The 14,914-nt window shown below is 34.8% G+C and overlaps 1 protein-coding gene across 7 annotated transcripts in view; it reads left to right on the top strand.

Moving 5' to 3' along the window:
- Sec3 (exocyst complex component Sec3) overlaps positions 1-14,914 on the top strand; it is a 167,971-nt gene that overhangs the window by 152,334 nt on the left and 723 nt on the right. For all 7 annotated transcript variants that reach the window (XM_069833368.1, XM_069833373.1, XM_069833370.1 and 4 more), the window contains exons 14-15: positions 7,961-8,106; positions 8,606-8,800. In XM_069833368.1, coding sequence (XP_069689469.1) covers positions 7,961-8,106; positions 8,606-8,800 — 341 coding nt within the window. The remainder of the gene's footprint in view (positions 1-7,960; positions 8,107-8,605; positions 8,801-14,914) is intronic.

Raw genomic sequence — 14,914 nt, 5'->3', positions numbered from 1 at the left:
CTGTGTCCATATGATCTCCACTCATGGCTAATGAGAAAGACCGGCTATAGCGAAAATTGGAGTAACATGGTTATCATGGTCTAGTCACTGCCATCTTGACAATCGCGTAATATAAATACATGTTCAAAGTTCTAAAAAACAAAGGAATTGCTATATTAAACTCATGTTAAACGTGCATTTATATATAAACTTGTTCAGTATTGGCCATCTTATGACTAAGAATGCGATGTTGCGCCGTAGCCTGTCTTCTGGTGCTGGAATGCAGATGTTAGAGTCTGATGATGTTGGACTGGATGGGTGGTGGCAGTGGCGGTGGTGGTGGTGGTGGCAGTGGCAGCGGCGGCGGCGGCTCAGTGGCAGTAGCTTATTGCACAGCTGAGATTAGAGCTATTTCTTTCTAAAAAAAAAAAAAAAAAGAAGAAGAAATGCTCCATTCCAATCATTTATTTGACACATTCTCCAAATGTTTTGGTCCCTTAGCATGTGAAATCACAACTTACTTTACCATACTGGTATTATTCAATTTGAAAGACTTGAAACACACTTTGCAATTATACTGAACAAAGATCCCCTTGTACCAAATCTAACTATCCATCAAAATCCGGACACAGCTTATTATTTAGCCACTGATTGAAAAAGTACGCTTCTTACCCATAATGATATTCTTTCTCAAACTTCAATAATGAAAACGTAAAACAGATGTTTAAAAAAAGTTGCATAACAGAAATAGAAGTATTAGTTCATCTGTACAATTAAAGTGGTCATATGAATTCACTTGCGTCATTGATCTGAAAATAAAAAATGCTACCATAATCTGGGTCACAGCAGATAATCCAACATTCTCCAGTCTTTCTTTTCTCCCCACCTTCCTCTTATTGTAGTCTTCACATAAGATCCATTTATCTTAATGTTGCCTAGCATCTAATATCTTTTGCCTCGAACTTTTTTCCCTGTTCACCATTCCTATTATAAACTTATTTTTACATTCACTGATGAGATGTGGACATTTACATAGGCTGCAGAGATAAGATTTCTTAGATGAATTGTGGGTAAGACAAGAGTAGATAAAATATAAAATTAAGAAGTAGGAGTTGCAAATTTACAGACATCTTAGGGAAAACAATGATTAAGACTGTTTGGTCATGTGAAAAGGATAGATGATGACAGATTACCCAAAAAGACTGGAATCGACAGAAAGAGGAAAGGGACCAAGAAGCAGTGGCTGGAACAGATTAAGAGAGACGTCAAAAGAAAAGGAGAAGAATGGCATGAAGCAGATGGAACTCAGTTGTGGGATGATAGAAAAAAAAATGGAGACTTTTATCAAAATCTCGACCCTTGAAAGAGGATACGAGGTAGCAGAAGATATGTATTTTGATGCAAACGAGAGAGAGAAAAAAATTGCTAGGTAATTCTGCAGTGTTTCAAATATACCCACTATCGAGCTTTTTTTTTCAACAATCTCTCACAGCATAAACATCTCAACATTTTCATTTTTTTCTTTTTCTGAGGCGAATCACAAGTGCAGAGACAGTGGCATTTTCCACATCTGTGAATCCATGCATAAAATGAAAGTTACACTAAATAAACTGCTATTACCTGCCTATTTTTTTAAATTTCACACAGAATCAGACGCAGCATGGCACAATGCAACATTTTGTTTGATGGTACTTCACTCCATTGATTTCTTATGATGTGATGCACACAGAATCAGATGCGACAAGACGATCGCAAGCAGACACAAGGAGACATCATTGGATGACTGCTTGAACTTGGTCGCAAGCAGATAGTCTGATGGCTGAAGCGTCCTGCACATGCATGACTAGTCATGTCCACGATTGCAAGCTTCTATTATCTACAGTACTACTGTTGAGTAGTCCACATTATTTAGAATGGAGCTCAATGTGGATAAATTAGTTGTTTTAGTACAGTAAAGACCCGTTTTGAACAATTCCATTTTGAAAGAATATCACGACAATAATGTGGTTTCTAAAATGTGGGAGAAAATTGCAGATGAGATGAAAGCACCAAGTGAGTAATAACTAATAATAATTTGTAGTAGGTCTACTTTTCTGCTCTATATTGTTGTTGTTTAGTCAACTAACTAACTGAAGGCAGGTCTGAACTTCACAAGTGATACCAACAAGACACCACTTATGAGGCAACTAGGCCAGGAGATAATGGGTAGGGTGACCAGTTCCTTTCCCCTTACATTGCATAAATCGCCAACTAGCTACATATTATACTAGACAGACTTCAGATGCATACAAACAATAATTGTTCTTCCTCTGACACATTGGCGGCCGGGTAGCTCAGTTGGTAGAGCAGCTGGCTACGGACTGGAAGGTCTGGGGTTCGATCCCAGGTGGTGACAGGATTTTTTCTCATTGCCAAACTTTCAGAACGGCCCCGAGGTTCACTCAGCCTCCTATAAAATTGAGTACTGGGTCTTTCCCGGGGGTAAAAGGCGGTCAGAGCGTGGTGCCGACCACACCACCTCATTCTAGTGCCGAGGTCATGGAAAGCATGGGGCTCTACCTCCATGCCCCCCCCCAAGTGCCTTCATGGCATGTTACGGGGATACCTTTACCTTTACCTCTGACACATATCATGAAGTGAGATGTACTGCTTGATAATAGATGTTCATATCAGCCAAAACCTCAATGAGAGGATTGTTCTATACTATCACTCATTATTGATTATTTAATATTTAATTCATAATCAAAAGTAGTGACACTCATTCTAGTGAAATTTTTTAAACGTTTCTCATTACAGTACTTCTCAGTTCTTGCATGAGCCAATTTAAATCAGTCTTTTATTCCATGGATCTACCCAAAATCTACGTTTATTATGTTCTTCTTCTTCTTCTTCTTCTTCTTCTTCTTCTTCGAAAAGAGTGATAATGAATCACAAAAGCACACCGTCCTCATCCACTGACGACATTTTCTAGGCTAGAGCAGTTTCCCAAACCCACACAACCAGCAGATCAGTAGTTGCAAGGCATTGTGAGACTATAAAGCGAAATGTCGTGTCACGACCCATCACACCACATTGCGTCTGATTCTGTGAGCAAGATCTGTGACTATATTTTCTGTTAGTTTTGTTGCAAAAGTGTGACATTTCCATGTGCTTTAATAAATCTCGAGTGAATGACAGAACATTTGTATTACAGTTTGTTATACATGAGCACTGTGACTTACATAAATATGATCATGGTTATTATGATGTAGGGTTGCCATCTTTCGAAAGCGAAATGTAGAGACTTACTTACTTATGCCTTTTAAGGAACCTGGAGGTTCATTGCTGCCCTCACATAAGTCCGCCATCAGTCCCTATCCTGAGCAAGATAATCCATTCTCTATCATCATATCCCACCTCCCTCAAATCTATTTTAATATTATCCTCCCATCTACGTCTCGGCCTCGCCAAAGGTCTTTTTCCCTCTGGCTTCCCAACTAACACTCTATATGCAGTTCTGGATTCGCCCATACATGCTACATGCCCTGCCCATCTCAAACGTCTGGATTTAATGTTCCTAATTATTGTATTGTATTGTATTGTATTTATTAACATTCCATGGTATTCATACATGCTTACAGCTAGAATATAGAACAAGTCAAAAAACTTAATACTATTATAAAATCTTAATTTATAATCACAGTCTAGATGAAATAAATACAGACGAGATTTACAATATAGTCTACTAGTACAACACATAGTTTTAGTATCAATTTCATGAAGTGTTATTGAATGTCATGAATTCACCTACAGAATAGAAGGCGTGAGAAATTAGGTACTTCTTTAATTTGGCCCTAAATAATTTTATGTTTTGAGTTTCATTTTTTATATCGATAGGGAGGCTATTAAAAATTTTTACTGCCATATAACGCATTTCTTTTTGATAGCACGATAGACTTGCCTATGGAGTATGAAAGTCATTTTTTTGACGTGTATTTATGCTATGAACTGTTGAATTAGTTACAAAGTTTTCACGATTACATACGAGGAAGACTATTAATGAAAAGATATACTGGCAAGCCATGGTCATTATTTGTAGTTTTTTTAAAATAGTCCTACACGACTCCCTAGATTTCGCACCTACTATTATTCTAATTACTCTTTTTTGTAATAGAAATATATTGTTACTATCTGTGGAATTTCCCCAGAATATTATTCCAAAACTCATTACCGAGTGGAAGTATGCAAAGTATATTGTTTTTAAGGTATTGATATTTACTATCTTTTGCATAGATCTAATAGCAAAACAAGCTGAATTTAGTTTGGGGGTAATTTCTTTAATATGATTTTACCAATTTAACACATTATCGATTTTTAAGCCAAGAAATTTGGTTGTTGTTGTTTCTAATAGGGATCTATTGTTAATTATTGCGCTATAAATTTGAGACGTTGAATTTGGAAAGGATTTAAATTTGTTACAATTTAATACTAATTTATTGAGTGAGAACCAGTCACATATTTTGAAGAGAATTTCCTCTGTTGAAGATTGGAATGTGTTGGAGTTATTGGCTGTAATTACTATACTTGTGTCATCTGCAAATAATATGGGATGACCTACATCTTTTATAAGGGGGGCAAGATCATTTATAAACGTTAGAAAAAGTAGGGGACCTAATATTGATCCTTGAGGAATTCCATTATTAATAGTTCCCCATGTCGATATGTCAGGTGAAGAATACAATGCATGCAGTTTTGCATTGTGTAACTTTCTCCATTCTCCTGTAATTTCATCCCTTTTAGCTCCAAATATTTTCCTAAGCACCTTATTCTCAAACACTCTTAAACTCTGTTCCTCTCTCAAAGTGAGAGTCCAAGTTCACAACCATACAAAACAACTGGTAATATAATTGTTTTCTAAATTCTAACTTCCAGCTTTTTTGAGAGCAGACTGGATGACAGAAGCTTCTCAGCCAAATAACAACAGGCATTTCTCACCGCCCACTTCCCAAAATTAAAACCCTTCATGTCAAATGACTGCAGACCCATTAGTATCCTACCTGCTCTATCAAATGTTCTGGAACATTTTGTACATAAACAACTGATGAACTACCTGACCAAACATTGCTTACTTGACGATTATTATCAGTCAGGATTCAGAACTGGACACAGCAGGACTACAGCACTTTTAAAGGTCAATGAGGATGTATGCCAAGTCTCTGATGAACGAAAATTGACATTATTGGTGCTACTTGATTTTAGTAAAGCATTTGACATAGTAGACACAGAGCTTCTCTTACATAAACTTAGACAACTTAATCTTTCTGACACTTCTGTCACTTGGTTTGACTCCTATCTTCGCGACTGCCAACATGTGTTACAGCAGGTATTTTCTCCTCGGAATGGCATGTGGTGAAGTCCGGAATACTTGTACCTCTTTTGTTTATGATATATGTTAATCACTTGACTAAAATGATAAAACATTGTAGACATCATATGTACGCCGAAAATTTGCAAATATACAACCATTTTCATCCTGACGAAATGACAGACATAAAAAAAAAAGACTTAATGAAGACTTGAACTTTATTTCGATGTGGGCTTATAAATTTGGATTGAGGCTGAACTCAGAGAAATCTCAGGCATCATCATCTTCTTAATACTGTAGACTGCAAGAATTTGCCTAGCATCAGCTTAATTGTACAATTATTGAAAACAGTAAAACAGTAAAAAATGTTGGAATATATATGGATAATGATCTTAATTGGAAACTCAAGTTACCCATACATGCAAGAAAATATTGTCACTGCTCCACCCTTTGAAGCACATAAAACATTTTCTACCACTTATGTTAAAAAATAATCTTATACAGACTCTCTTGATGCCCCATTTTGATTACTGTGATTCCTTGTTAACAAACTTAAGTTCTAACTTAAATAAGAGATTGCAACGTGTTCATAATGTATGTATAAGATTCGTCTGTAATATTCGGAAATTTGACTATGTAAACCATCTCTTGAGCTGCTCTTGTGGGCTCGTCTAAAGGAACGAAGAATCATATATGCTCTTTTACTTCTATACAAAATTTTACATAACTCTTCTTATAAGTACTTGTCTTTACACTTTCAGTTCCTAACTACTTCACGAAAACAGCATTAATCTCTCCTTTCTATTCCTCGTCACAGAACTTTCCTATACTCATCCTAGGATTTTCGAGGCCCTAGGCAAACCTGTATATAAGGTCCAATATCAATATAATGATGATGATAATAATAATAATAATAATAATAATAATAATATTAATAATGAACTAATAATAACAGAAGTAGTAGTATATTAAACTACTCGCCATATTATGAAGCTGAATTCTGACCATTCCTTCATTTTTAGTCTTAAAAAATCTTCTTACACACTGACAATATGTTAATATTTAGGTTAATATTTTTTAAATTAACTAAAATGTTTGCACACGAAATTTAAACTCATTTCATTTTTCTACTTTTCACTAAACTGAAATCTTGAAATACATCCAAATAAACTGGACTATTTTCATGGGATTTTAGACGACTACTAAGGCTTTTCCAGTTGTTACACTCCTGAGAAGATAATGCTGTTATTTAGGTAAAAAAAAGTCGGCAAGCAAAACAATATACTCTGTCTCGATTTTTAGAATATACAAGCGAACATCAATCCTGTTTTTTTTTTTTTTTTTTATTCCTTGAAATCCTGAAATAGTGGATAGATGAAAAGTGTCTCTTATTGACGTCCAATAGAAACACAGCATTTTCTTCTCGAACAAATCCTTTTTCGATAATTTGAAACCTTTTCTTGTCCTGAATTTGATGTGGCCAATTGCCAGGATCAGCTCTGTCAAAAGTGTATATTTCACTAATTAAACCTGCTGCATTAACGTTTTCATTAGAAGACGCATCATCAGTGTCACTGTTTATATTACTTTCATCAGATTGATTGTACTCACATTTATTTGTAGAAGTGGAGGATTCTTGAAGGATCAGATCATCACTTCTTGTGGAATGCTCTGTTACGGCCACTGTTTCATCGATCTTAATATATTACAACATTGAACCACATAACTGCTTCTTCAATTGCTCTGTCGCCGCCCGTTTTTTGCTTTTTTAAATGACTTGATTCGAATTTTCTACCTCTGTTGTGTTCTCTCCCAGACATTACAACGGAAACATAATGCGGTAAACTTAAAAATAAAAATGATAACTCTCGTGGGAAAGTATAACTTAATAAACAACACTGGAACTTCACCGCAACAAGAATTAACCTTACTTGTCGATCAGATGTTAACAACTGTGATACTGTTTGTAACATAAATATGGCTCATTAGAATTTATATTCAGTGACAATTTGAGGTAATTTTACATTCATTATTAGGTAATGGAATATTTATAAGTTTTATAATTCAAGAAAATATACATCGGTGTTGTATAACGTGTTTTCAACATTTCAAATTTAATTTAACAATTTGTGATAATTATTTCAGTTTTGACATTATGTATATTTCCTGATTGTTGATCAAACGTGTGTGTGTGTGTGTGTGTGTGTGTGGAGCAGAAGGAATGGAAATATGAGTTCCAAGAAAGCCGATCGAGTGAGAAGAAAGGAATGGATGAATGCATTGTTGACTGCGCTTTGAAAGCTAGACTCTGGTGTCAATTATTATTGTATTCAATTAAGGATGAAAATAAATGAAGGGTTCAGAGCCGTAGTTGGCCAAGTGCCATTTATTAAAAATGGAGAAAGCAATGGTTAAAGTTAAGTTAATACCACAGTTTAATGAAGACTGACATATCATTTACTTTTAATGTGTATACTTTATATTACTTGCTATATGCTTCCATTGAATTATGGTAATAACTTCATTTTAATACTTGTTTTCTACGGTTTTAGTAAATGGCGCTTGGCCCACTATGATTCTGAACCCTTCAAGTAAGATAGATATTTTAATATGAATTATTATTTATTCTATTTTCAGAGAATTTCCACCATCTTTACGCTTTGTTGTCAGAATTAAAAATAGGTGTTTTGGATGGATTAAGAAAGGAAGCCAAACAGAAATACAGTGATGCTTTGAAGGCATATGTAACTCAGTATTTTGGGAGACCACTGGAAAAACTGAACGTAAGTTGCTGTAGTTGAATATATCTATTCGGAGTCATGTAGTTATGTGTGTGTTCATGAGCCGTAAACTCATTTACACTGCAGCTCACTGAACCATATCCTTAAGTGCAAATGTCAAAATTTTGGTTGGTTTCAAATGTCTTAAAATATGGTCTTGAATTCTGAAGTTCGGTAGTGTTGACTTTTATTTCTGAAGTAGTGTCATCTGTAAGATGGAATTCATTATTTCTGATGACAGGAAAATTGGCGAGGGTGATTACTAGCAGTTGAAGTTTGTTGTAGGCAAAAACAGTATGTCATGGGACTTGCAGTTTTACCTTCTTTCTGAAGAAAGCCTTATTAAGAATTTTTGTTCTCTCAAAGAAATCAATTATGCTCGACTAGATTTGGAATAATATACAATATTTCGCTTTTTAAAACGAAATTTAGCAGTGATGAACATAGAAATCTTGTAGATAATTTGTGAACTTTAAATGTTTTTTGTTTTCGTATGTTACAGCTGTTCTTTGAAGGAGTTCAGGCAAAAGTAGCACAAGGTGTGAAACAGTCTGAAATCAGTTACCAAATGGCTTACAGCAAGCAGGAATTGAGGAAAGTTATCAGAGAATATCCTGCACGTGAGGTTAAGAAAGGACTAGACAACTTATACCGTAAGGTTGAGAAACACTTATGTGAACAAGAAAATCTCCTTCAGGTTTGTTTAGTTGTTTAATTTGTTTATGGATTGTATTATAAAAAGTAGAGGGGGGGTTGAGACAAGCCTACACCCATATGGGCCCTCCTTAATAGCTCCTCATCACTCAAGACGTCCAAGATGCTGAACAAACTTAAAGCTATTCAAAAATAAAGTAGTGCTGATTATGGCCATGTCAGGTCAAAAATTTCCAGCGCAGATCTTAATTTTGATAGAACAGGACAGGTGAACTTGCATCTATAGCAGTTGTGTGTAAGTGCTTCTTTAAGGTACAGTGATCTGTTAAAATTCCTACAATAAAATTAGTCATAAATGTAGAGTATATCTGTCTGTTTTTGTTGAGGTTGCTGATATATCATCCCTTCCTTGTCGACAGTTAGTATTATTTATTATTTGCCGAGAGTTTGGTAAATATCTGTGAGTAATGTTGGCTAACACTGTGTTTGATTGTTGTTAGAGAAATGGGGATTGCAGGTTTTGACCCCAAGAAGATTTGTTCTGAGGCCAGTTTAGCAGTCTCATGTGCCTTTTCATCATCCTGGTCATTGTCTAGTCTTTTAATTCATATAAGTGAGATGGCAATCATTTTAGTGACCTCTTTGAGAGCTGTATAACACTGTCATATAATTTCACAGATAATTTTAGTGCTGCTGTACTATCATTAAGATGACAGATGGTTCAAGAACTGCATTACTTGCTTAGAAGATTGTGGCTAGTGGCTTAGTTGTACTCATTGTGCCACCTGCCCCATGCCTTGTTTTTAATCCATCATTGTACATATTATACTGACGATTATTTCACTATTTAAATACACACCAAAGTGTGAATGTAGGAGGTAGACAGTAAAATACTGCTTCTAGAAGAGGTGTGGTGTTGACAGCCTCATTTCAAATGTGTGTGTTTTAATTCTTCTTTTCTTGTGCCATAATGAAACTTTAATTTGCAGTCATAGAGCAGGTAAGTCCCAGATATTTCACGTAGAGAGAAAAGAAACGCCAAATAAAATAGGTAGACGTAAATATTCAACTTTCCTTTTCTTCTTAAACAATACCTCTTTGTTTTAACATAGGGGAATTGTTGACAACACCAATCCAGTTATCTGAGAGCACAATGCACTCTTAGATTTTCCAGTAATAGGGATTGTATTGCAATTTGCATAACCATAGTATGAAGAAGGCTATCCACTATTATGTTCCACAGCAATGGAGACAAAATGTTGCCTTGAGGACAGCCCTTCCTCACAATTGTTATATAAAGGATTCTTGCAATGTTAATTGTAGTGCTCTCATATTGAGCATACATGTTTTATCCACTTCTTCAAAATGATTTCAGTCCCATGCTTTTTGCAAGATAATGTTGATCCTATTGAAGAATATCTTATTAAAAGTGCCTTCAATATCAATAAAATATATTGTCAGGGTAGACATTTCCTTGGATAATTGTTCGTCTATCTAGCCTGCTACAACATGTACTACCCATCCCTTGTAAATTGATTAGTGTTGATTCCACGAACTAGCAGAGTGCGTCATCCCCCTCCACGAATGCTTTGATCCCTTCAATGTCCCGTGCTCTGTAATTGCCTACAATGTCACATATATGACAGTGGTGACATCAGTGCTCAGCTGTCGTGTAACAAATGTATAGTAGTGTATCTCCCAAGTATGTAGCCATGTTTATTTTGATACAAAATATGTAGGCTAATATTAACACTTCTGTCACAGATATCTATTACACATTATCTCAGGCATCTTTAACATGAATTTTTATTTTATTGGGTTATTTTTACGTTGCTGTATCAACATCTAGGTTATTTAGCGTCTGAATGATATGAAGGTGATAATGGCGGTGAAATGAGTCCAGGGTCCAGCATCGAAAGTTACCAAGCATTTGTTCGTATTGGGTTGAGGGAAAACCCCGGAAAAAACCTCAACCAGGTAACTTACCCTGACCAGGATTCGAACCCGGGCCACCTGGTTTCGCGGCCAGACGTGCTGACCGTTACTCCACAGGTGTGGACTCTCTAACATGAATGATGTGTTACTAATGGGAGGATATGATTTAGCTAGGGAATAGCCACCACAACCTGGTTTAGGTATACAATTTTCACTTCCCTCAAATTAATTGGGATGTACTGAAAAGCAGTATATACCTGATAAACTGAAGCAGATGAATAAACAGGGAATCCAGATTCCACTGTACGAAGGATCCTATCAAGGTGATATAATGGGGAAAATTACTTCTTTGGCCACATATGCCGAGGTAAGATATTAGTATGGTAACCTGTTGTGGATCTTTTGAAAGAATTATTTTTTATTTTTACCCATGTTATAAAAGTAGCAGACTCTGTGGATTTACCAAAGTGCTTTCAAAATTTCTTGTCAATGTTAGATTTCCCTCTTGGTAATACATAGTTTATCCTTATCAAGTTATCCAGTCACTATCGTCTGTAGTTTTTTTTGCTTTATTGAGAAGTCTATTGCTGCCCTCTTCATTTCCTCATCATGAAATAGTAATTTTTGAGCTGGAGGATTTTATCAGGGATATTATTTCGAAGGATTGCTTGAAAGAGCTTTGCAGAAGATGTACAATATATTCCTTTGCAGTTCCTCATCCTCTATAAATATTTCTGTAAATTTGTAAACTACCAGCTTAGCAGACAGATGTTCAGTATATCATGTCCTGTCTGTCAGCCTAGGATTTCTATGTTGTTTTCAGGTTGCTTTAACCTGTCAGTACGTAACACAGTCATCTGTTTTAGAGACATTGTGGCTCCGATAAGCCAAGTGATATTAAAATATAAGTGAAAGTTCCATCAATAGCTTATCAGTTTTAAGAAAGTTTTATTAGACTTTATATATGGACGTACGTTTTCTCTCGACTATCGACCATCTTCAGGTCCTACAGTTTTTAATCATGCTAGTAGTTAACAAATTAAAATGTACATGTAACACGATTAATTGCACTTGTATGACGTTTTATCCATGTAGTTGAGAATATGAGTTGAAAAGTAAACACATTAGAACTAGAAAACATGCAAATAAATTATAATATTTTAAAACATTTGTTTTTGTGTTTTTACACCTTGAAGTTATGTCTTATTTCATAGTGGAAATTTACAAATATATATATATATATATATATATATATATAGTCGATCTGGTTGGCGAGTTGGTATAGCGCTGGCCTTCTATGCCCAAGGTTGAGGGTTCGATCCCTGGCCAGGTCGATGGCATTTAAGTGTGCTTAAATGCGACAGGCTCATGTCAGTAGATTTACTGGCATGTAAAAGAACTCCTGCGGGACAAAATTCCGGCACATCCGGCGACGCTGATATAATCTCTGCAGTTGCGAGCGTCGTTAAATAAAACATAACATATATATATACATTATTTTGATCAATATTAAAGACAGTGTCTCTTATGAATAATTAAAATCAAGTTTTGAATATACCAAATCGTTTAAAAATGTTACATAGTAATTGTACAATTTTGTTGGTATTGCTGAACATGTCTTAAAGAGAAGAAAGAGACTCACAATTGTTGTGAATGTTCTAAGGGCATCTGTAATATAAGTTAATTCATTGGATGTAGAAAATCTTATTCCAATATACAAATTCTTATATATATATATATATATATATATATATATATATATATATATATATATATATATATATATATATATATATATATACATACATACACGCACACGCACACTAGCTGAAAGCATCTGGCATTGTCCGGGTTTTTTTCCTTTCTGCTTCTATTTTTAATTAAACTGGTTGTTAAATTTTCGGAAATCTCAGAAACCCAACTATAGACAACCAAAACGAATTGTCTTTACTAAGCTTTTCTCGCCCATAAAAATGAATAATTTAACATCACTTACATGAATTAATGAACTCCTTAGCCAAATGCCTGCCAGAGTTAACTCAATTTAAAACAGTTTTAGATCAGACACCAAAAAGAAAACCTCATCATGTGCCTGACATTTAACTCTTTTTTTTTAATTTATATATTGATTTGTTTTTGTTTATTTATTTATTCATTCTGGTGTAGTTAAGGCCAATAGGCCTTCTCTTCTACACTGCTAGAAATACAAGGAAAAGTCAAACTATAAACAAAGAAAATCCAAAGAAAATATATGCAGGCTACAGTCACACAACCTTTAAATGAATAAGCATTGTGTTGAAGTTTAGCAAAACAAAAATACATCCTTCAGTCCCTATATGCCCACTTAGTGTTGACTCATTGTTCTACAGATGTTGCATTTTATCTCCGCCAGTCAGTGACTATTAAATTTCAAGTGCCTTATCTTAGTCGTGGTTGTCAGCATATTAAATAGCATTAATCTTTCTGCTGTATCCTTTCCTCCCCACCACAAATGTGACATTGTACAGAGGCAGAGATAAAATAATTATAAGATCTGATTTGAAGCTGTGCTGACACATATTTTACATAATTTCATTTCTATGTGTGCTTTCACTTGAACTTCAGAGAGAGCTGACAGTAATTAGGGAATTATCTTGTTCCCAGTCTGAATCCATTGGGGTATCATTGTGAGCCGAAATTTATCTGTCTATCAGTCGTATCAAAGAATCAATATATACATGTATAATTCAATTTATATTGGAAGATTTTTTACCCCTTGACAGCTGTATGCCCACTTATATCATACCCGGCCTTTTTAAATATGACTTGAGATATTATCTCTCACAAATTCAGAACATATTAATTCCATTATTTTTTATTTTATATACAGAATGCATATATAGTATAATTTCGCAAGAAGTCATTGTTCAACATAAATAATAATGAGAGACATGTGTTATAGAAATGAAGTGACTGTTCTTTCCACAACTCCCAACATACTACACTGGCAACATGATTACACAGATAGAATTTAGCAATAACACATTTTTGGACACGGGCAATAATATTTTGAATTTTTTAGATATAGGCCTATATATTTTAGAATTAATACAGTGTTATTTTCAGTGGGCTTACTTATATTCACATACTACATTAGGAACATGACAAAAGCATCGTTGATATGCATACAATTCGTTTTCACCTCTGTTGTGTAAATGTGTATTTATGTTTAGGTGTGCTCACTCGAAAGCAAGTTAAGCAATTTGACAATGTGAAAAACACTGAGTTCCTAAGCAAATGTCTGCAACTTTGAGCGACTATCCTTGAGCTTTATTTTACTATGGTCATTACTAATGCTAGTTGCACTGAAATAGGAGTTGCTTAAAATCGAATGGCATGTTACTGGCTATCATAGGAATATGTGGGATAAAAACATCTTCTGCTTTCGTTTTGACAGTTAATACTGTCACTTATATTACGTTTGGCATGAGTTTTTTCACACCAATTCCTGTTCCATTGCATAATTTTGGCAGGTCAATATTTCGCAATAGTACTATTGGTGATTCAATATTAAGTATTAAATTATGTGTTGGCAATCCTCGTAGTTTCAAAGAATTCAAGAATTCAGTTTGTAAAACACAGCCTACTCACTCTCTCCAACTGTCTCGAGAAATTCATAATACGGTTCTGGACTACATAAAGGTACTTATTGCATGAATTGTCTAGATTTTGGCCTTCATGATGTATCAACAATGTTATTTTATGTCGTGTTATTTTTTCCATAGCCTCATGAAAGTCGATGTTGAATACAACAGACAATAATAAAGAACAATTGACTGTAGAAGATTGCATTTAATATTATACATTAATATTTGATCGTATTTATTTTTATTTTGTATTAATTTAACGTCCATTTGTCCGATTTTAATGTAACCTATGTTTTTCTCCTGGTTATGAAGGTTAAATGTGCAAACTTTGGCACATATCAATCAAAGCATGTACTGTAGATTTGAATAGAGAACATACATACATACCCACATTCACTTTTATATATAGACACACACACACACACGCACGCACACACAGACACAGACACACACAGACACAGACACACAAAATAAAATTCATATTGACGGAAATGAACACGCTAATCCTTTGCATGAAAATCGACCAAAATTGAATTCTGTCAGACTACAAGTATAAAATATATTGAAATAGAAACAAAAATTTAAAAACTACTTTT

The sequence above is a fragment of the Periplaneta americana genome, chromosome 8 (genome assembly GCF_040183065.1).
Source record: "Periplaneta americana isolate PAMFEO1 chromosome 8, P.americana_PAMFEO1_priV1, whole genome shotgun sequence".
Lineage (NCBI taxonomy): Eukaryota > Metazoa > Arthropoda > Insecta > Blattodea > Blattidae > Periplaneta > Periplaneta americana.
This window is presented reverse-complemented; position numbering and strand designations above follow the sequence as displayed.